This window comes from Saccopteryx leptura, chromosome 2, assembly GCF_036850995.1.
Source record: "Saccopteryx leptura isolate mSacLep1 chromosome 2, mSacLep1_pri_phased_curated, whole genome shotgun sequence".
NCBI classification, from domain to species: domain Eukaryota; kingdom Metazoa; phylum Chordata; class Mammalia; order Chiroptera; family Emballonuridae; genus Saccopteryx; species Saccopteryx leptura.
Window position 1 is genome coordinate 371,775,968 of NC_089504.1, and position 21,896 is coordinate 371,797,863.

The window sequence follows — 21,896 nt, forward strand, 5'->3', positions numbered from 1 at the left end:
AGGTGAGTGCAGGGGCTGAGCACAGACCACCTCTCGTTGAACCTCAAGCCCTGCTACCTAACTGAACGGATAGGCTTTCTCTTTTCCTACCTGGAATCCTCTTAAACCTGAGGCAGATCAGACCAAAGAAGTATGTAATTTAGTTGTGTCTACATGGGAGGGGAGTTTGGGCAAACATCCAATTAATCTAGTCAGTATGAATTGCTTTGCTACGTAAGGCTGGCTCAGAAATCCCACTTTGAGGCTTTATCAAAATAAAGAGGTCATTTAGATTTCTGTGTCACTTAGACACGGAGCCCACAGGAGAAACAAAATGAAAAAGCGGCCCAGGCCCAGCAGGAAGCCTCGCATGACTGTGGCGGGGCTGTGCCCGGCCAGCGTGCCACTTGCCTCTCCAAACTTCATATTTAAAAACCATCCATTTTTTTTCAAGCATTTTTCTCATACATCTTTTTTCTCTTTGCACGTATAATATCTTAAACAGTGCCTCCATTATACTCCACGCAGCAGGGTCAGTGCTGAGCCGAGGCGCTGTTTGGATTCCACGACAAGATCCTTGAGCAAAGGAAATCTGATCCAGGATGTTTTTTTTTTCTATGAGTTCCAAGTTTGAAGAAAGTCTTCCCTAGACATTTCCCTCCTCCTGAGGTCTCCACAGAAGCCAAGATCCTCTGTTGCTCTTTGGAAAATAAGATGCCACTAAGGCTGCCCCTATAGAACGGGTTGAAATGAGGTGAGGACCCTGCTTCAGAGCCGAGGGGGAAGGACCTTGAGGGAGCAGACAGTCAAGGGGCAAGAAGGACGCCAGATAAAGCCTGACCCTCACATACCAGCGGGCAGCTCTAGCCCCCACCCCTCACTTTCTTTTAAAGCAATTTTCTTCAAACTGGGGTCCAAGATAATCCATTTCTTCTTGTAAAAATGAGCCACCCTTGATTCCAATTTGGGAATCACTGATCTGGGATCACAGGGATGGAACTGTCCTTCCTCCCTTAGGCTCTTATTCTTTCCAAGGCCTTCCTTGCTCAGCGTTTTAGCCTCAGTTCACCAAGATAAACTTTCTTAGAGGTGCAAGTAAGCTTGTATAGACCAGTGGTTTTCACCCTTTTTACACATGCGGACCGGTGAAAATAGATGAATTATTTGGGGGACTGCTATGGCAGAAATCACCCTGAGCATAAGCGAATTTGGCTAAGATCATTGGGTCTATAATCATCCAACAGCAGCAGGGTGGTTAACTGATTCGCACACCGATAAGAAAATTTTGGCAGACCAGCAATTGTAAAATACTGGTATAGACTACATGCATATCGTGTAGATTTAAAAATTGTCATTTAGCAAATGCTTGTTTAATCTTCCTAGCAACCCTATAACTTAATCCATTTTAGAGAAGCAGAAACAGAGGTTCAAAAAGATAGAGTAACCTTCTGACCAGTATCACTCCACAGAGCAAATGGTGGAGCTGGGATCTGAGCCCAGGGTGAGCTGCTTCTAACTGCATGTCGTCACCACAGAAGGAAGGCCCGCCAGAGAGAAGGGACTCCTTCAGGAGGGCATCCTATGCCTCACAAAAATGTTCATTGCTTTTGCACTCATTTGAACCGAGAGGCCAGGCCTGTCGGTCAGATATCCGGTGTGGTCACCAGCAGGGGTTATAGTGGCAACAGTGACAAGCAGGAAGCTGGTCCTGAGTTGAGGGGTGAGAAGGTTCCAGAAGCAGAGCAGGCTTTCATAGGCAGGGTGCAGCATCAAAGGCATCATGGAGGAGAGCCCAGAGGAAAGCAGCCTGAGTTGGGGGGTGATTAGTGGCTCCTCCTCAAAGCCTGGGCCTTTGGGAGCCAGGACCTCAGGCAGAAGGAGTTTGGGGAAGCGTCTAGCCCAGTCCTCTACCGGCAACAAAGATGGTGCTCCTTATGTAGCTCTTCCTACGAGAGCCTGGGTGATGCATCTTCCTCCTGTGGGACTTGGTTCTATCTTGGGGAGGTCAAAGCTGTGGTCTCAGATTCCTCCTTATGAAAGCTTCTCTCCTTTGTCATCTTCACTCTTTCAAGAAAGGAGGTCTGGCTCGCAGAGCAGCGTCTGCTCTGAGCGCGGGCAGCCCGGCCCGTACCTCAGCTGAAAGGTCTGCATTCAGAGGCTGGCTTTCCAAGGATAAACAGGGGTAGCGCTGCCAACCTTCTCAGCAGCAACCAGAAATTTGATGAGAAGTTTCAGGGAAAATCCATCTTTTTCCATCAAGTAATTGAGAGTGTGGCCTTATGTCGTAAGGAATGAAGAGAGAGGCTCTTGTGTGCTGGTGTCACTGCATCACTGGCCCCTGGGTGAGGTCATGACAGAGTGGGGAGCTGCGTGGTGCCTGAGGCCTTGGGCCTTCAGACGGTCAACTGTAGACTTCAGGACAGAAAGAAGTGTCTTTCCTGAGACATTTGGCCAGATTTCCGAGAACCGCTTAAAAGCTTCACACAGAAACTGCATTAACGCTGGGATGTCTATGAGAAGGTCGTATCCAGAAAAAGCTCTCCCCTCCCAGCAGGGACTTTTCAGAAAAAAAAATCTCCGTGCTCATATTTCTGTACTCTGGGAGGTTCTCCTGGAACCTAAGAGGCCATTTAGTGTCAAATTCAGCCACGTCGAGCATCACATAATGGAGATACTGTTCGGGCCATTATATACTTGAGGCAGACTTCTCCACAATGCCTGGCAGTGCCCGGATTCACCACAGCAAGATTCTGGTCTCTCTCTGCTGTGGCCAATGTTGATCTCAGGACTGCCTGAAACCACGAACTCCAAGCAAAACCCATTTGGTGACTTGTCTGGAAAAAAAATCACAATAAGATTTGTCATTTTGGTCTTTATAAAGCCAGGTGGCAGCAGCCCTCACTGAAGTCCAAAGTGAGTTTGTCAGAATCAGGGTATGCTTTTCTGCTGACAAAGCAATCTACCACCACACAGAAGTTCTGAGATTGTCAACTCATCTGCTGGTCCCTAACCGTCACACTGTGCCCTTGGCTGCTACCTTAGGCTTGTTTCCAGGAGTCAGTTCTCAGGAAGTAGACCATATTCACAGGAGGAGGAAGGGGGTGCTCAGTGCATACTCAGGCTGCTTCATGGATCAGCACAGCCACCAGACAACGCTCCAAACGCTGACCGGCAGCCGGGGTTAGAGCTCCGACACAGCCACATAGTGTTTATGCAGAAATGTGAGTAGCTGGTGAACTCCCTGGTCCAGGCTTTTTCATTTGGGTTATTTTCTGTTCGTGTGTCTGGGACTAGAGCTGACCACACCGCTAAGTTTTCACTTGCATGACCTTTAGTAGAGAAAAAAAACAAACCCTCACTTCAACAATGACATTAAAAATATATGAAATAGCCCTGGCCGGTTGGCTCAGCGGTAGAGCATCAGCCTGGCGTGCGGGGGACCCGCGTTCGATTCCTGGCCAGGGCACATAGGAGAAGCGCCCATTTGCTTCTCCACCCCCTCCCCTCCTTCCTCTCTGTCTATCTCTTCCCCTCCCACAGCCAAGGCTCCAATGGAGCAAAGATGGCCCGGGCGCTGGGGATGGCTCCTTGGCTCTGCCCCAGGTGCTAGAGTGGCTCTGATAGCGGCAGAGCGACGCCCCGGAGGGGCAGAGCATCGCCCCCTGGTGGGCAGAGCTTCGCCCCTGGTGGGCGTGCCCGGTGGATCCTGGTCGGGCGCATGCGGGAGTCTGTCTGACTGTCTCTCCCCATTTCCAGCTTCAGAAAAATACAAAAAAAAAACCACAAAAAATATATATATATATGAAATAAAATGCAGGCCACTTCAGTAAGTGGCATCTAGTTCTTGACTTCCCTGTGGGGATGGATTGGAGCCTCTGCCTGCAGCAGGTGGATTGCTGTCCATTATGCTCAAGAGGCACAGAGGGTGAGTTGTCTGTGCTCCTCATCGCCTGGACTGAAGTCCCCTGGAGATGTCTTAGTAGGGAGAAGTAAATCTAGGGGCCTTGAATTTTCTTCAGCCAGTGAATTAGTGATCAATAAGAGGAAATGTGTATGTTTAGCAAGAAAGGGAAACTATTGGCCCATCTATTTAGTCAATAAATATTTAATGTGTACTTGCACTGGGCTGGGCACCATTCTAGGTACTTGATTACATCAGACAGTAGAAAAAATATCCCTCCCCTTGTGGACCTGATATTCAGGTGGGAGATTCAGTCAGTAAACAACAAATGTGAATTAAGTGGTGATGAAATTAGGTGATCGGTGGAAAAATAAGAAGAGCATAGTAAGGCGGTAGGAGGAGGGGGAGGGGAAGTTAATGTGCATTTGGTAGGGATGGTGCACATGTTTCTGGGTCTGAACATTCTTTAAATACGTAATAATGATGCAAATAGTAATATTAATTGCTAACATTTTCCATGTCTGATCTAGTGCTAGGCGCTGGGTCAGGTATTTACTTGGCTATCTCGTTTAACCTGCAAGGCTGCTTGGGACCTCCAGACCTCCCAGGCAGAGTGCCAGACCTCGGCTTCTGGCCTCGGCCTCCATCCTCACGCTCTGTCTTTGCAGTAAGACTTACTCTAGAAATACTAGTTTTCATTCAAATCTCGCAGTTAGTGGCAGTCCCCACAAAGCAGAGTGCATTTGTTAAACTTCTCAGTGATGAACGTGGGTGTCCTTTGTAGATTTAGGTGCCAGTAGCAGGATTTCCTGGGCACATGGTTGGGAGGAAGAAGTAATGAAAAGGAGGCCTGTGGTGTTTGTCGCTCAGATTTGATATTGCCTCTAGGTCCTCAGCTAAAGACGACAGCCTCCGGCATGGCCCGCGGCTACTAATTGTCCCTTAACTTTGGTATGAGAACACAGTTCAGGCTGATTGCTTGTAGCCTGTTTTGGTTGCTTTCTTTCTTTCTTTTTTTTTTTTTTTTTTTTTTTTTTTTGCCTCCTAGAAGATTTTTGGTCTGGTTGGAACTCTATCATCCTTTCAGCTAGGCTTTCCCACATCCCCACCTCTACCCCCAACTCCACCCCCAGGTAGGCCTGGGGAAGTATCATGTTCTACGGTTCTACGGTTCTGCAGCCCAGCTCAGGCCCTGATGCATCACAGCCAAGATGGGGCTGCCGGACACTTCTGAGAAAGCAGCTACTTCAACCATGAGTGGGCACTCAGAGTTACAGAGGAGTCCAGCCACCTGACCTCTGCTGGCTAGAGGGACTTCATCCAGGCTTTCTGTGACTGAGGAGTGTTTGTTTTGTCCCTGGCGCTAGAATAAAAGAATAGGAGGAAAAGCTCATAAGAAGTCAATGGTAATGATAGCTAAAGCCATAATTTGAGCTTAAAAAAAAAAAACCCCAACCAGTTCTGAATCTAACACAGCTTTCACAGAGGATGCCTTCAGTAATGAATGATGCAGTAGAAACACTGGTTAGAAAACTCTGAGACAGATTTTATCAGTGCAGTAAGTCAGAAGGCAAGTCAGGAGTTCAGATAACACACACCAATTCCTGGAACTTAGTGATCTGTTTTTTTCTTTTTACCTGAATTTGTCACTTTCTATTCCACTTTCTGTTCTGTTCCTACTCAATCCCGTCCACTCCCCGGGGCCCTTTCCTCCTGCGCACCGCCACAAGCTGCGTGCCCCACACACCCCGCTTTCATGGCATTGCCGCATGGGCTTCCACTGCCTGTGACCCAAGGTCATGACGCTGCCCAGCTGCCAGCCACACGGCCTTGAGCATGCCCTCAGCCCTCTCATCGAACCCTCTCCTCCCACCCACTCCTCTACTTCAGCCACGCAGTGGCCTCCATGGCTGTCCCTCAGACATCCCTTATCCATCCCACCAGCCACGTCTACCTTCTCCTGTCTGCACTGCTCACTCTCCGGACCCCAGTTACACTCACCTTTCCCTTCTTAACCTCTGGGAGCCTTAATGTCTGCACCACTCCTTCGGTCCCTTGCCCGCATTTCCTCACAGTCTTAGTTATCTTCTCATATTTAAGTACAAATACGGAGATCATGTTTCACGTTCCTCTGTACCCACTCTACGGCCAAGCACACAATACATTGCAGAAGCGACTCTGAAATAACTTACTGGAGGCCGAACCAGCATCCCCCACCACAGAAAATTCTTTGAAGAGCCTCCCCTCTCCTTTGACTTGTTCCAGCATGGTCTCCATGCTACAGACCCCTGCGACACAGCCCTGAAAATGCTCCTGAGAGCCTTCAACCTCGTCCCAAGCTTATAAACAAGTTGAAGTTTTTGCTTGTTTGTTTTTGTTTTAAAGCAAGCAGAGGAATCTATTTGCAGGAGAGACTGTGAAAATAAGTCAAATAAAAATAAAAACAGACCCCTTAAACGAGCTGAGCTTCGTCTCCCTGTCATCCGTCATCCGGGGCCTGCTTTCCCTCCCCGCCCCCACCCCTTTGCTTTCTGTTTTGCTTTTCATACCAGTTGCTAAATACTGTAACTGAAAAGCTGCACTGGCTTTCCCTGAGCCAGGAGGAATGTGCATTCGCACGTGGATTTTTCCACAAGAAAACAGTCCCTGTCTTTCGGTTCTCCCCAGCCAGAAACAATAAGAACAATCAGATGAGCCCATCCGTCTTTGCAGTTCTTACCCTAATTTGTTAAGGAGGCTCAGAAGGGGTGGAGAGGGATGGTTTGTGTTTCACCCTGTCAGGCTGTTGTTTGATGAGGTTTGTGCTCCATTTGTTCGGATGGTTTTCATGGTTTCTTTGTTGTTCATGGAAAGACTTTGAAAGTCATAATTCTGTATCCTAAAACTCTCCCGCTATTCCTGTTCAGTGTCACAACAGGACTCATGCCATGAGAAAGGAAAAGCGGAAGTTTCCAGGCGGTTAGCGAAGCCATTTCTGGACACAGTTATGTTGGCCTGTGAATTTTTTCAAGAAAGAGGTTGGGATCACAAATGTTTGGTTCAATGGAGTAGTTTCCATGGCGACTTGGAAGCAAGATTCTAGTCATTTTCAGGCAGGAGACATACCTCCATCCCTCATTTCTTGTTCCAACCCCCTTTCTAGCCGCACCTCTGGCTTTGTCCTCCCTCAGTGGTCATCAGACCCAGCTCTCTCTCCTCTCACAGATAAGCAGGAGGGCCCGGGAGAGCCTGGAACCTCTGAGACATCATCCATAGCATCAGTGTGCTGCAAGCAGGGCTGGGGTCGGCCACCTGAGAGGTTGTGGGCCTGGGCTTCAGGACATCCTTTCTGTGGAGCCTCGAATATGGACACTGTCCATCCCTTCAGAGCTGCTATAGACATTTTTGTTTCTAAACTTGTAGTAGTTTATATTTGTAGAAAGCTTTATAAGATGCATCACATATGTTGTAGCATTGGATAATCTTGGATAATCACCTGTCTTAGTCTGTTGGGACTGCTATAACAAAGTACCATAGTTTGAGTGACATGTAAATAACAGAAATTTATTTCCTACATACCTGGAGGCTGGAAGTCTGAGATCAGAGTGCCGACTTTGTCAGAGTCGGGGTGAGGACCCTCTTCTGGATCGCAGACTGCTGACTTCGGTTGTATCCTCACATGGCAGGAAGAGGGAAAGCTAGCTCTGTAACCTCTTCTCATAAGGCCACTAATCACATTCCTCAGAGCTCCACCCTCACAACCTAGTGATCTCCCAAATACCTGATACCATCACATTGGGGATTAGGTACCAACATATGCATTTGAGGGGAATGCAAACACTTACTTCATAACATTAGCACAACCCTAGAAGGTAGATAAATCATGTAAATTTTTGATTTTCCTATTAAAGAAAGTTGAATGCAAGAATATCTTATGATTCATGCAAGGTCTCACAATAAGTAATGCCTATTCAAGGGACAGAACATGAACCAATCCTCTGGCTTCAAACTCACGGTTCTGGTTGTTCGGTTTCTGATAAAGATGTTCACGTTCCTGACACCCACCTTTGCACCAGGGAAAGAGCCCACCTCTGTAATTCAGTGATGCCTAAAAAGTAATTGCTGAATTAAATTAATTTCTCCTGATCACTAAAAGGTCATCTTCATGCAATCTTTCTGCAAAGCGAGCAATGCTGATGGATGACTGTTTGTTGTTTTGTTGTTTTTTATTAGACCCGTCTTACGACTCAGTCAGGAGAGGAGGATGGGGCAATAACATGAATTCTGGCCTCAACAAAAGTAAGTAAATGTCACTCTGTCTTTGGGAGGAAAACATTTTTCCAAGGATGGGGTGGAGAACAGGGTCATGAGATAAAAAAGGAACAAACATTTGTTTTCCTGTTTTTTTGAGTGGACATCAAAATTAATTGCCAATTTAGGGCCTGTCAGTGATGCTGGTTCCCTGAAAGAGGGTGTGGGATTTTCACTCAGACCTTTGAGTTTTGTTTCATTGCCTTTGGTCTTAGCATTGTTGAAGGCAGAAGGTTTCTCAGGACAAGGTCTTGTGTGAACGAAAGGTCACTGGATTTGGATTCTGTCATTTAAGTGATGATAATGACCCTCTATGACTTTGCTGCTCAAACTGTCAAAGCTTAGTCACATCAATGTCATCATGCCCATTTCATGAGAGGCTGAGATGGGGAGAACCTGATGAGGAGATGGATTAGTGTTGCAGTCTGACCCAAAATTTCCCATTACGGGAGGGGGGAAGAGAATGACTCAGCCTCCTGAGCCAGAATGTGTCAATCTGGCTATCTCTACGAAGTACATGAATATGTCAAGCACATAAATGGATGTTGAAGGAAATTCTTTCAAAAAGGGGATGGATTACAAATTTATGTCTCAGCAATAACCAAGATCCTTTTCAATAATGTGTATGAATTATTGGTTTACTCAGTGTCCAACACCTGGTACTTTGGGTTCACAAAGGCAATTCAGGCATGGACCAGCAGCGGGGAGGGGCATCTCCCTGATAAACAGGTGGTATCAACAAAAGCCTGTGTATTGCTTCTCGGCCTTTTGGCCAAGATCAAGTATAGTATCTGTTCTTATCAGTTTAACAAGAGCCTGTGGACCTGGGGCCATTGGACTTGGCTCAAGAAAGAGAAGCAATGTCATGATAGACAGACCCTCCCAGAAGTAGGGGCCAGGGAAAGCCATCGAGGTTGAGATGTCTGACAGTCAGTGAGGACTCTGAGCTCTTTGAGTTTATGATGTGTGGAGGGAAAGAAGTCTGGAGAGGTAAGGAAGGGGGCACAAAGGACAGTATGATGATAGACCTTAATTCTGTAGTCAATGAGGAGTCACTAAGGTTTTTGGAAAGTGTACCGAAGTGGCTTAGGGAAATTAGACCAGCTAACCAGCACCTGATGGGTCAGTGGGAAGAGAGAGGAATGCGAAGATGCCAGTTAGAGGAAGTCTTAGACCGTGCAGAAACCAACGGGGATCTAAAACGGGGAGCTCTGACGGGAATGGGAAGAGTGCACATGATAGGTGCCATGGAGGGCAGCTCGTGACCCATGAAGACACAGGAAGCAGGTGATCGTCACACAAATGTCCCCTTCTCATTAAGAACCTGTCTACGTTTTCTATTTAAAAATGAAATCCGCAGCCCCGGTACCATTAGGCATGCTCCACAATGTGTGTACCACTGTTTAATCGTTGTTTGCACCATGAACTTGTTAGTTCTACCGGGAGCTGCTGGTCCACTGCTGAGGCTCTAGCATCAAGAACAGGGCCAGCACATGGTGGAGTCTAGATCACAGGTTATAAAGTAAAATGAGTGAGTGAGTGATGAGTGAGTGAAGGAGAAGGCATTTCTCCTCCTTCTGGAGGGTGTTTGACAAGCTGTTTCTCCCCCCACGTGGAGCACGGCCCCACTGACCACACTCTCTTTCTCTCCCTGCAGGCCCCCCGCTGGCAGGAGCACAAACAATGAGTAAGAGTACTGAACAGCGGCCCCAGCCAGGTAGCTGTCCGTGACACGTGTCACTCCTCTGCTTGTTGTGCAGCCACTGATCCCATTTGGTCAATTGAGGAGGATTGAACAATGTACTCTTTCATCCTCACTTTCCCACCTAGGACCTCTGTCTGACTCTGTAATAGATCTGTGAGTCAAGTAACAGGCCCCAGAACCAGGTTGTTAAATGTCAGAGGTGAAAGGAATATTAACGATGAAATGTTCCAATGCCCTATTTTGTAAAATCAAGAAACTGAGGCCCAAAGAGGCAAAGTGATTGGCTAAAAGCCACGCAGCTGATTTATAAGAGCTGTAACTCCACCCCCAAGTGCTCTTCAAGCCTTTCATGTTTCATGAAACTTACTTTTTAAAATACCTTCATCCCGTGAGGGATCTATTTAACAATATAGGCAGGGGAACTTTTTAAAACCATGGGATTAGGGACTTTTAGGATTGGAAAAAAACTTAGAGACATTTGGGTTTGCAAGGCCTTCTGTAATATCGCAGTCTCAAGATGACCCCACCTTTACCTGAATACATTATAGCAACGGGATTTCACTGCCTAGCTGGGCTCAGTTCCACTATCTGAGCCAATGCCCCTCCCTGTAGCTTCCACTGAAGCTTCCTAGTTCACCCCATGGGGAAGTCTTTCTTTCATTCTACATGAGATCCTTCGTATAACTGGAGAAGTTTTTCGTGGCCGCTCCCGAGCCCGGCTGTGTCATCTTCATGCGACACAGCTGAGGTTCAGTTCTGAACAAGCCACTTGCTGCGGGATGGACAAGCACTGTTGTCCATCTCCACTGAAGACAGAGCAATAGAAAACTGACTTACAATTCATCAAGAAAGTTTAGAAACACAAGACAGGCAGAGGATTTGACATAAAGGATTTGAAGAATCCTCAACAACAACAAAATCAGACGTGAGCTGCCAAAAAAAAAAAAAATTGTTGTCATACTGTATGGATAAAAAAGGGTAGACTGAGTGGCCTCACGGACACATTAAGTTAATTATGGTTCTAAGTAGAAACCCAAAACTCATGTCGATTTTTAAAAATTGCAATTGTATCTATAAAAGTGGTAAGATTGTACCAAACATTTAACAACGTGGCCAAGTTGTGATCCAGCTCTCTGCCATGACTTCCCAACCTGCAAACGAGAAGAGAAGCCTCACATAAAACCAATATTGCAAAGATTTTTTTTATAACTAAACAATCACTTAAATTTTGTGTAAACTGAGATAGGAAGAACAGTCATTTTACAGCTGAAATACACGTTCTGACTAGGGTTGCCATTTCCAAGCGTAACGTCACAGACTGTTGTTACTGAATGGAACGGGGGAACCCAGCAGCCCAGCGCACTCATTTTGCTGATGACAATACTAACACCCAGCCGTTGTCCATTGAGCTCAGTTTATAACGTAGCTGAGGCCAGAAACCAGGTTGCTTGGTTTCCAGGCGTGTAGACGTCATGCTACCTCAGAAAAGCAGAGGTGTGTAAGGTCGTTAGTAACAGGTAGAGCTATCAAAGACCAGTAGTCATTATATCTTCCTTCAGCCCATTTAATAAACCATGTCCACCTTATTCATTATGACTAAATATTAGCCAACTCCTTTCCAAAGGGTTTCATTGCTCTGTTTTAGGTAACAACAGCATCATCGACAGATTTTTAAATACTAAATATGATAAAAATTATTCCATCACTATTCCATGTTGTTTCTATAAACCCTGGGAAGAAGCATAACTGTGATCAAGATCTTTGGGGTCTGCAAATAAAAGCAGTGAAGTTTTCTGAAGTCAGGCTTTTCTCTGAAATTGAAATGAAACTATAAACCCTTGGGGTATTCTTATTGTTAATGCTTTTGTTTTTATATTTTTAATAACAGTGAAGCAAATTTCCTTTTTTTCTTCCTTAGATCCATATCAGATCCTGGGCCCCACCAGCAGTCGCCTAGCCAATCCTGGTGAGTTCACTTGGCCTGCAAGCTTTTCTTTCCTGAATGTGCTATAACTTGGTGAGGTCGGAGGAACCTCTGTACTAAGTTCAGACACCTGACTGAGGAGTACCATGTACTTCTTCCCTTGAAGTATTCAACACCTGTTTCTCTAGTGTAGAAAAGAGAGGTCAGGGCTTGTTATTTGGTGGCAGTAATGTTCATGAGCTGAGGAAGTTTCTGAAAACAGATGTATATATTAACACCTCACATCTGCACTGAGGTTTAGATTAGTCATAAATGGCACAAGTGGAACTTTCAGCAGAGAAAGATGGGGGTCGGGGTGAAGGGAACAATTCCAATGGGCTCTCAGTTATCTGCCTTGTGCGAGGCACAAAGGAATAAATATTCCAAAGGTATTTTATTATTGATTTTAGAAAAGCAATCTGGCCTTATGGAAGAGGTATGTCCCTGAAAAGTTGCAGATAAAATAAATTTGACAATGTATTGTGAGGGTTTATTATAAAAAAATAACTCCAAAGTGAGTCCTAAATCAAGCCCGAGTGTGTGAGCTGATAGGCCCCGTGTGCAAGGGAGGCCCGCACCCCCACCCCGGGAACTGAGGCCGCTGGTGTTCACCAGGTCTTCAGTGCCTGGCCATCTCTGCCCAGAGGAAAAAGAAACCACTCAGCTGCTCCCTCCCCTGTTACTTTTCTCTTGGCCCAAGATCAACTCTGTAGAACTTAGAGCTAAGTGCAAGGACCTAAAGCCTGAGCCACATCTCCCTGTGGCTCTGACAGCAGTCTCCAGGTCAGACATTTTTTTTCTTCATTAATCAGAATAGAATAGAAAACATTTGTTAAGTCTATAGCTACTAGGAGATCTGTCCACTTTCTGCAGTAAATATGTTACACCAAGAGACAGCAGCTTAGCTTAAGTTCCATCCTCAAAGACCCACGTAACTTCTTTCTTTTTTTTTTCTTTTTTTTTTCAACTTCTCTGCCATTTATTGACTGTTTTTACTGGATAGCAATTTGGCAATATGTATGAAAACACCTTTATTTATTTATTTTTAATTGAATTTATTAGAGTGACATTTTTACACTGACATGGAATACTTTGCAGGACCCCATCACTAAGCAGAGATGGATAGTGATTCAGGCTTTTAGAGTGGAAGACATTTAAAAATCTTACCAAAACGGTGGCTGTGACTTGCCCAAAATCACACAGCTAGCTCTGGGCAGTCCAACACCTCATTACCTACAGTGCATTGCACCAAAGCCTTGGCGCCAAATGTTTTAAGATCTAACTATGCTTATAATGCCAGTCTCAGGGGAAAACAGGAAAGCAAGTCAACAATGAAACTGAGGGGCTGCCAAGTAGATTCTGAATGCAAAAACCAAGGGTGAGAGAATCCTTGCATTAGGCGACTGGACTCTGCCTTCCCTGGGCTGAAATACTCTGTTTTCTCTTGTCCGGCTCACCCCCCGCAGGAAGTGGGCAGATCCAGCTGTGGCAGTTCCTCCTTGAGCTGCTCTCCGATAGTGCCAACGCCAGCTGCATCACCTGGGAGGGGACCAACGGGGAGTTCAAAATGACGGACCCCGATGAGGTGGCCAGGCGCTGGGGGGAGCGGAAAAGCAAACCCAACATGAATTATGACAAGCTGAGCCGGGCCCTTCGATACTACTATGATAAAAACATTATGACCAAAGTGCATGGCAAAAGGTATGCCTACAAATTTGACTTCCATGGCATTGCCCAGGCTCTGCAGCCTCATCCAACTGAGTCGTCCATGTACAAGTACCCTTCTGATATCTCCTACATGCCTTCCTACCACACCCATCAACAGAAGGTGAACTTTGTCCCTCCCCACCCATCCTCCATGCCTGTCACTTCCTCCAGCTTCTTCGGAGCAGCCTCACAATACTGGACCTCCCCCACGGGTGGCATCTACCCCAACCCCAATGTCCCCCGCCACCCCAACACCCATGTGCCCTCACACTTAGGCAGCTACTACTAGAAGCGTAGTCATCAGAGGCCTTCTAGCTGAAGCCCCGTCCCTCACACTTCCTGGAATACTTTGGACGCTAAAGGACATACAAGACCATGAAGAAACAACAAAACTGGATGCTCAGTGTTGGTGAATAGAAACTTTGTATTTTTTCTTAAAAAAAAAAAGCCTTTTTTTGTTGTTGTTTAATGTTGGTAACTTTTCCTTTCTCTACCTTGAACAAAGAGATGGGTAATTCTGTGGGCCAGTAGGCCAGTTTGGATTCTCAATCTTCTATCATCTTATGAGTTGAATATTTAGATTACTGGAATGGTTGTTCTATGAAAGAAACTGTACATTTTCTTTATATTTTTGTGACCAAAGCAGTTTCTTATCAACAAACGGGTCTTATCATGGACCTTGCAGGGTTCAGTCTGATAAGGAGTCATGGACTTAACCAGTTAGGCGCTGGTTTGAGACATAGTGAAAATAGAGGCTGGGGGGCTTATACTCTTGTTTTAGGAGGACCTAGTTCAGCGGATGGCAACTGGAACATTGGTTGTAAGGCCAGTGAAGTTTTCACCCAACTGGAATTTAAAAGTTAAAAACATGGGTGTATATTTAAGAAGCCATGGGCATTGCAAAATTCCTCTCAGTGGGCAATATGTACTAGGCTGACCATTCTCTTTAGAAATAGCCAAGATATGACCTAAGAAATGTTCATGCAAATGCAGACATTGTTGAAAGACAAGAGAGCAAAATAACTATTTTTTTTAAAGTAATGACAGTGGGTCCCAGAACTTTGAAGTCGTAGGGATTTCTAAACACAGACCGATCCGCAGGCGCTGTGCGCTTGTCAGACCATCACTCCGGCGTCACCCCATCAGAAGGCAACGTACTGTATAAATTATGCAGAGTTATTTTCCTATATCGCACAGTATTAAAAATAAATAATTAAAAAAATTAAAAAGAATAAATAAACGAGTTGACCTCGGTCACAAATACAATTTTACTATCAAATCAGTCGTTGTTATTTTTTTAAATGTAATTTGTACATCTTTTTTGTCAATCTGTACATTTGGGCTGCTTGTACGTTTTTATAGCTGGTGTTTAAAATGGTGTCTATTGCTGAAAGGGAAACATGGCATTCACGCTGCTGACCAAGCAGAGGAGAAGCACTGGGGCAAGTATTTAAGGGCAAGCACAGTAGGCAAGTGTGTTCATTGAGACCTTCATGCTTTGGAGATGTTGTAAATAAACATGCTGCCATGATGTCAACTTTGAGAAGAGCAAGAGAACTTTCTCATGTGGCTACAAACAGATTTTTCTCTCCTATATATGCAATATATTTTTTAGATATTAAAATATATATAATTTTTCAGGTAATCATTGACTCTTTTTAAAACTATATTAAATGTTAAGCTGACAAGTGCCAATGAAGACTGTTGTAAAATAATTTGAGTAAATAAATTGTGCCTTTGTTTCAGAACTGAGGACATTGTTTTCTTATTTACCCTCTAACAAGCCAAAAGGGTTTCCCAGGGAGAGTTTTCTATTTACTTCTTGCACCATGAAGAATTTTTCAGATGTAGAAACTGCATTAGAGTAGAAAATAAAGAAAAAAAATCAATGTGGTTTTGATTTGTTGTTTGTATTAGGGTTCTCTAGAGAAACAGAAAGAGATGATATAGATAGATAGATGATAGATAGATAGATAGATAGATAGATAGATAGGCAGATAGATACAGATATAGATAGTATAGATATAGAGATAGAGATAGAGATAGAGATGATATAGATGTCTATATTAGATTCATAGATCTATACACACATGTACATATACTGGGGGAGATCGGTTGGTTATGAGGAATTGATCCACATGACTCTGCAGGCTGAGCAGTCCCACGGTCTGCTGTCTGCCAGCTGGAGATCCAGGAGAGCCAAGCAGGTACTTCCAGGCCAACCCTGAAAGCCCGAGGGCCAGGAGAGTTGATGGTGTAAACCCCAGTCCAAGGGCAGCAAATGAGAAGTGTCCCAGTTCAGGGAAGCAGGCAGGAAACCTCCTTCTGCCTTTTTATTCTATTCTATCTGATAGATTGGTTGATGCATTAGGGAAAGCAATCTACTTCACTAAACCTATCAATTCCAATGTGAACTCATCCAAAACACCCACACATGCATACCCAGAAATAATGTTTAATCTGGACACCCCGTGTCCCAGTCAACTTAATACTTACAGTTAACCTTCACATTGTTGATGATGTTTACAGAATTTCTTTTTAATGTTATTTAAATTTTCCTCCAGCCTAAAAGAGTTTTATAGGATGACAACCAAGACCACAGATAATGTGTGTCCAAGAACCAGAACAAAGCAAACAGGTTGGTCCAGAATGGACCTTGTCCATTAGGCTTCATTCTGTTGCAGCCACCAAGTTCTTCAAACCCAAGCAGCCATCCTCTTGATACTCCAACAGAGAATAAGATGGCCCAGCTTCCTCTGGTCCCATGCCAGGATTTTATGGTTCATGCAGATTTTTAAACTCTTTTTTCTTCTTAAGGAACAAACTTTCTTTAAAGTGCTTCTCTGTTAGGTAGCTGTTTTCAATTTATCTATTTTATAATGCAAAAGAATGAGACATGGAAAGTCCTTGATGCTGTAAGAAATTAGACTCATAGCACTGGTAATCCTATAATCGTCCCTTGGTCACACTGTCTTCTAGACAGCATGTCTACCGGATGAAATGAGGTGTGCTCCAGAACGTTGGGCGCCTTTTTCTTTATTTTTCTAACTTGCTCACTACCATTAAGAAAAGTGCTAAGCACCCTGGCCAGATAGCTTGGTTAGTTAGAGCAAAGGTTGAGGGGTTGATCCCTGGTCAAGGCATATACAAGAACAGATCAATGTTTCTGTCTCTCTCTAAAATCAATTAAAAAATTAAAAAAAATTTTTAATGGGTTAAGCATATATTCTCAATATGTGCACTTTGATTTATAAATCATATACACAAGTAGTTACATTATTAATATTTCTATTATAAAACACACACAAAATAGAAAACTTTACAGTGATATAAAAATAAATTGAAACTGTAACTGTAATATTTTCTTCCATTTTCTTTGTATTGTACATCTCCTGCTGTCAACACTCAACAAGAAAGTTAGTGTTTAAAGGAACATGTGTGTATGGGTTTTCCTGTGAATTCTAAGAAAAGAGAAAATAAAATTTGGTATTAGTGGCCCAAGAATAAAAAAGAAAATGATGAAGGCCAGGTATGTTTAAGATTAGTTTGGCTGGATTCTTTTAAAAATCCCTAAATCACCCAAGCCATTTTATCATTGATCTTAAAATCTGCAAAGAGTTCATCAAGGAAAATGGAGGCACGTAAAGGATGTTCTGACCATTGAGACTTCATCCTGTAAAGAGAGTTTTGTTTTTTTAATGCACGTAAAGGATGTTCTGACCATTGAGACTTCATCCTGTAAAGAGAGTTTTGTTTTTTTAATGCCCCTGTTAACCTAAGAAATAAAAGGCCCTTCAAAATGAGAAGCAACAGCCTGACCAGGGGGTGGTGCAGTGGATAGAGCATCGGACTGGGAGGCGGAGGACCCAGGTTTGAGACCCCGAAGTCACCAGCTTGAGTGCGGGCTCATCTGGTTTGAACAGAGCTCACCAGCTTGGACCCAAGGTCGCTGGCTCGAGCAAGGGGTCACTCGGTCTGCTGTAGCCCCACAGTCAAGGCACATATGAGAAAGCAATCAATGAACAACTAAGGTGTTGCAATGAAAAACTAATGATTGATGCTTCTCATCTCTCTTCATTCCTATCTGTCTATTCCTATCTCTATCTCTCTCTCTCTGACTCTCTCTTGTCACTGTTAAAAAAAAAAATGAGAAGCAACAGCATTTTTTGAGATCAATAAGAATAGTTCTGGAAGCACTGATTCAGGCAGAAGTCCAAATAATGTTTCCATGAGAAAAGGGAGAGAAACAATTACATCTATAAATAGAAGGTATTTCTATTGGTTCAGATAACATAACATTGCAATACTAATTCTAAACAATGTTTTTCATTTTCAATTCAATAGCCATTGGTCCAGTATTCATAACTGCCTTTTTGTTATCTTTGCAAACTGTCTTTTGGGAAACAAATTTGCTTAGATCCAGTTAAAGGGTTATTTTGTCCTGTTTTAACAGTCAGGAGATCTGAGGCATAAGACAGAGAAGGCGGTTCCTGTGGCAAGGCAGCTCTGGCTCCATTTTAAAGTGGCTCTGCTTATATTGTTGTTCACACCCTATTCAAACACTGACTTATGTTCATCACCTCTATAGTGTCTTAGAACTCTGGCCAAATCCTGCCCATCAAACTTGTCCCCCCCGTGATCTATTCCACATTTAAGAAGCTAATCCACTCAATAATAGGACCGGGACACCATATTCTCCTTAAAAAAGTGCTTGTGTGAAGCAGGGGCTGGCCTTTACTCTCTGTAATGCCCAGATTTAAGGTTTACTAACTTACTTAAGGGTGTGAAGCTGGCTAGTCGCAGAGGACAGACGGGATCTTTGCCCTCATGGCTTCTAGTCCAGTGTTTTCCCCACTCAACCATTCTGCACCTACACCGTGAGGTCTATTCCTTCTCACAAACAGAGCAAGCTCAGAAGAGAGAAGGGTGGCACAGCCGTGAGTAGGTCTACTGGAAATCAGTCTCCCCCACAGTATGGGACACAGGCCAACTGCCTATTGGAGCAGGAGGTCATATCTTTTTGGTGTCAAAAAAATATTGTTGATTCCCACGCAAAGGAAACTGTATTTTCAATGTCTGCTGTTTTGTAACATGTTTAATAGTCCATGACCACCAGAAATTTAAATTTAATTATTACTAAATTTAATTTAGTAACACCTAAATGATCATTATTTATTTTAACCAATAATTTCTCCATGCAATTGATCCATGAATGTGTATGATGTTTATTTAGTCCATGGGTAATGCATAAAGTGTGGACCCTTAGAGAGGGTGTGACTAGTTTAAGCCAAATGAGAGCAGGAGGTTCTGGAATAGCAGGTCAAAAAGGAACTATCTTAAGCCAAGGTGCTGCCACGCGAAGGCAATGGTTGGAAAGGAAATAAGTGACCAAGCAAAACGAAACAAAATGCAGTGTTTTCTGTAAGTCCACTCGTGGATTTGGTTTTACACTCTCCTTCCTCTAATATCTGTGCATTAACAACCATCATGTAAACATGTTACCTTAAAAACTACTGAAAAACTCCACTTTGGGAGCAACCCTTGAGCCCGGCTGCCCTGCTCCCGCACCTAGCGGGGGATCACAGCCTGGAGGTTCCTCTACCGCTCACAGCAGTGCTGGGCTGTCTCCAGCATTTCCTCAGGAGGAGGCCATAAATGGTGCTTAGTATCAATGGGAGAGAGAGGGAAGGTAATAAAAAACTTGAATGGGGAACCAGGGGATTGGGTTCTGGTGAATAAACAGAGGCTTCGACTCCTATCCAGGAAGAACTTTGTGTTTTGCAGAAAGCACACTGGGCACTTCATCATATAGAACGCTACTGAAGTTGACACTGCACGCCTTCAGCCTGGGAATCAGCTAAAGGCTTATGTAAGGTTGGCTGATTTTGAGACTACAAGTCCCAGGCTCCCTTGGGGGACAGACACTCCTGAGAGGAAGTGGTTTAGCCAGTCAGACCTCTAGGGTTTCAGCCAATTGAGAAAGAATATGAAGGGAAGCTTTTAAAAGGAATGTCGGCTCACATGCCTGGGGTCTGTCTCCCTCTCACTCTGACTTGGCCTCCTGTCTAATTGTTTCAGTCTGTCTGAGCCGGTAAATTCCTAAGCACATAGTCAATTTACACTAAGTTTGAAAGCTCTAGGGGGAAACAGAAAAACTTTCCAGTGAGACCACTCACTTACCTACAATTGCTAAACTAACCTTCAGATTTTAGCTGAGTTACCTCATGTGTTTTCTTAGTGGGAAGAGAGGCAATTTAGGTAGATAAACGTGCAAGGATGTGATGCCCAAGGACCTGGGTTCAAATTCTGACCCTCTCTCCTGGGCAACTTGTCTGCACAATATGTATCTCCTGTGAGTTCCTGTGAGGTATTAGATGACACACGTGGAAAGCCCTTTATAAATTACGTTAGAAGATATATATATATATATATATATATATATATATATATATATATATAATCACTGTTATTTGTTGGTATTTGCTAGGTTTTTCCCAAGAACTTTTATTAAGTCCTCATTAACTGCTGAGCACTCTGAGTAGGGAGTTGAGTACAGTATAGATTTTGTTTTGTGGTCAGAAAGGCATTTTCCAAATGAGTGAACAGTGGGAGTAGTTGGATTTTCCAAACAGCCATTCATTGCGTCTTCTCAGTCCCCAGCCACCTCCCAACCCCCCCCCCCCCCCCGGGTGCCTTTCGTGGGCTTCTGTCCTTCACTGGCTCTGTGTGCACCTCGGGTCTGCCAAGCGTGTGCCAGGCTTCAGGATGCTGCAAGGAAAATAAGATTGTTATGAAGAAATGCTAAAAATGCACGTTGTCAGAAATGCTGCATTAAATTTTTCAGTGAGCTGAGAACTAAAAAGTCGGGAGCTAGAACCTTGTGCTTGTGCTTAGTAAGCTTGGATCCAGGCTGTTTGTACACCAGATCAGCCGGTAAGCTCCACGAGAGATCACCTCTTGTCTGTTTTGTGTGCTGCATAGGAGCCAGCATACCGTAGGGGGTCGGTAAATAAACACTAAGTGAATACATAAAGAGCAGGAATGGCGTCAAAGAGACCTGACTGTGAAGCCCAGCATTTTCACTGTCCTCAGTATAACTTACTGTCTCTGAGTTTGCATCCCCTCCGTCAAATAAGAATTACAATCATGACCAGATAAGGTTATCCTGAGAGTTAGCTAAGATACTATAAGTAAAAATGTTCTGTTGGCTCAGTGATAGAGCGTCAGCCTGGTGTGTGGATGTTCTGGGTTCAATTCCCGATCAGGGCACACAGGAGAGGTGATTATCTGCTTCTCCACCTCTCCCTCTCCTCTTTCTCTCTCTCCTCTTCTCCCACAGCCACAGAGCAATTGGTTTGAGTGCTGAGTATGGCTCTGTGGAGCCTCTGCCTCAGGCACTGAAAATAGCTGGTTTGCAAGCAAGGACCCTAGATGGGCAGAGCATCAGCCCCAAAGGGGGTTGCTGGGTGATTCCCGGTCAGGGGGCATGTGGAAATCTGTCTCTCTATCTCCCCTGCTCTCATTTGGAAAAGAAGAAGAAGAAAAAAATGTTCTATATGTTGTAAAGAACCATGAAAATGCAAGGCAGAGTATCGGTTGAAAGGCAGGTCCCCCTTATCATTCAAAACTCTGAGCAGGTCTCTGTTCTTCTCTGATATCGTAAGATAGAGTTAAACCATGCTTCTCCATTTTATTGCACATTATGAATATATTTTTAATTTGAAAATTTTGTAAAACCTTGATACAATCACAAACTTACAGAAAAGAAGTTGGAACTTTCAAAAAAGAATATTTTTTTATTGAAGAACATTTGAAAATAAATTGTCAACCTGATGCTTCATCCCAACCAAATACTTTACTGTGTATTTCTGACAATAATAACGTTCTCCTACATAAGCCAGCACAATCATGAACATCAGAAAATTAACACAGACAGATTATGACCACAAAATCCTCAAGCGCCATTCACTATTCGCTAATTGCCCAACTATTGTCTTTTGCAAAAGGCTCCCATTCAAAAATATATGTTGCATTTAATTATCACACAGCTTTAGTCTGGAACACTCCCAAGGCCTTTCTTTGACTTTCAAGACTTTAACAACTTTGAATATTATAAGCCACTTATTTTGTAGAATGGCCCTCAATTTAGGGTCATCTGGTATTTTTTCATGATTAGATTTAGGTTAGACAGCTTTGACAAAAATGACAGGAGGGATGTGGCCAGCTGCCATCTCACGGTAGCCTGCATGTAGCACACAATTTCAACTTTTTCCATTACACTGGGGAACAAAATTTTTGTTGCATCCACAAAAGCACCTGTTCTTACCTAATTCGAATGTGCTGATCTCAAA

The 21,896-nt window shown here is 44.0% G+C and overlaps 1 protein-coding gene and 1 pseudogene across 2 annotated transcripts in view; both read left to right on the forward strand.

Annotated features, from left to right (window-relative positions):
• The window catches only part of FLI1 (Fli-1 proto-oncogene, ETS transcription factor), a 120,505-nt gene extending 105,681 nt beyond the window's left edge, over window positions 1-14,824 (forward strand). For both annotated transcript variants that reach the window (XM_066365215.1, XM_066365216.1), the window contains exons 6-9: window positions 8,093-8,158; window positions 9,828-9,887; window positions 11,794-11,841; window positions 13,305-14,824. In XM_066365215.1, coding sequence (XP_066221312.1) covers window positions 8,093-8,158; window positions 9,828-9,887; window positions 11,794-11,841; window positions 13,305-13,834 — 704 coding nt within the window. In that variant the 3' untranslated portion in view covers window positions 13,835-14,824. The remainder of the gene's footprint in view (window positions 1-8,092; window positions 8,159-9,827; window positions 9,888-11,793; window positions 11,842-13,304) is intronic.
• LOC136396281 (U2 spliceosomal RNA) lies at window positions 8,923-9,053 on the forward strand (annotated as a pseudogene).
• Window positions 14,825-21,896: the final 7,072 nt, after the last annotated feature.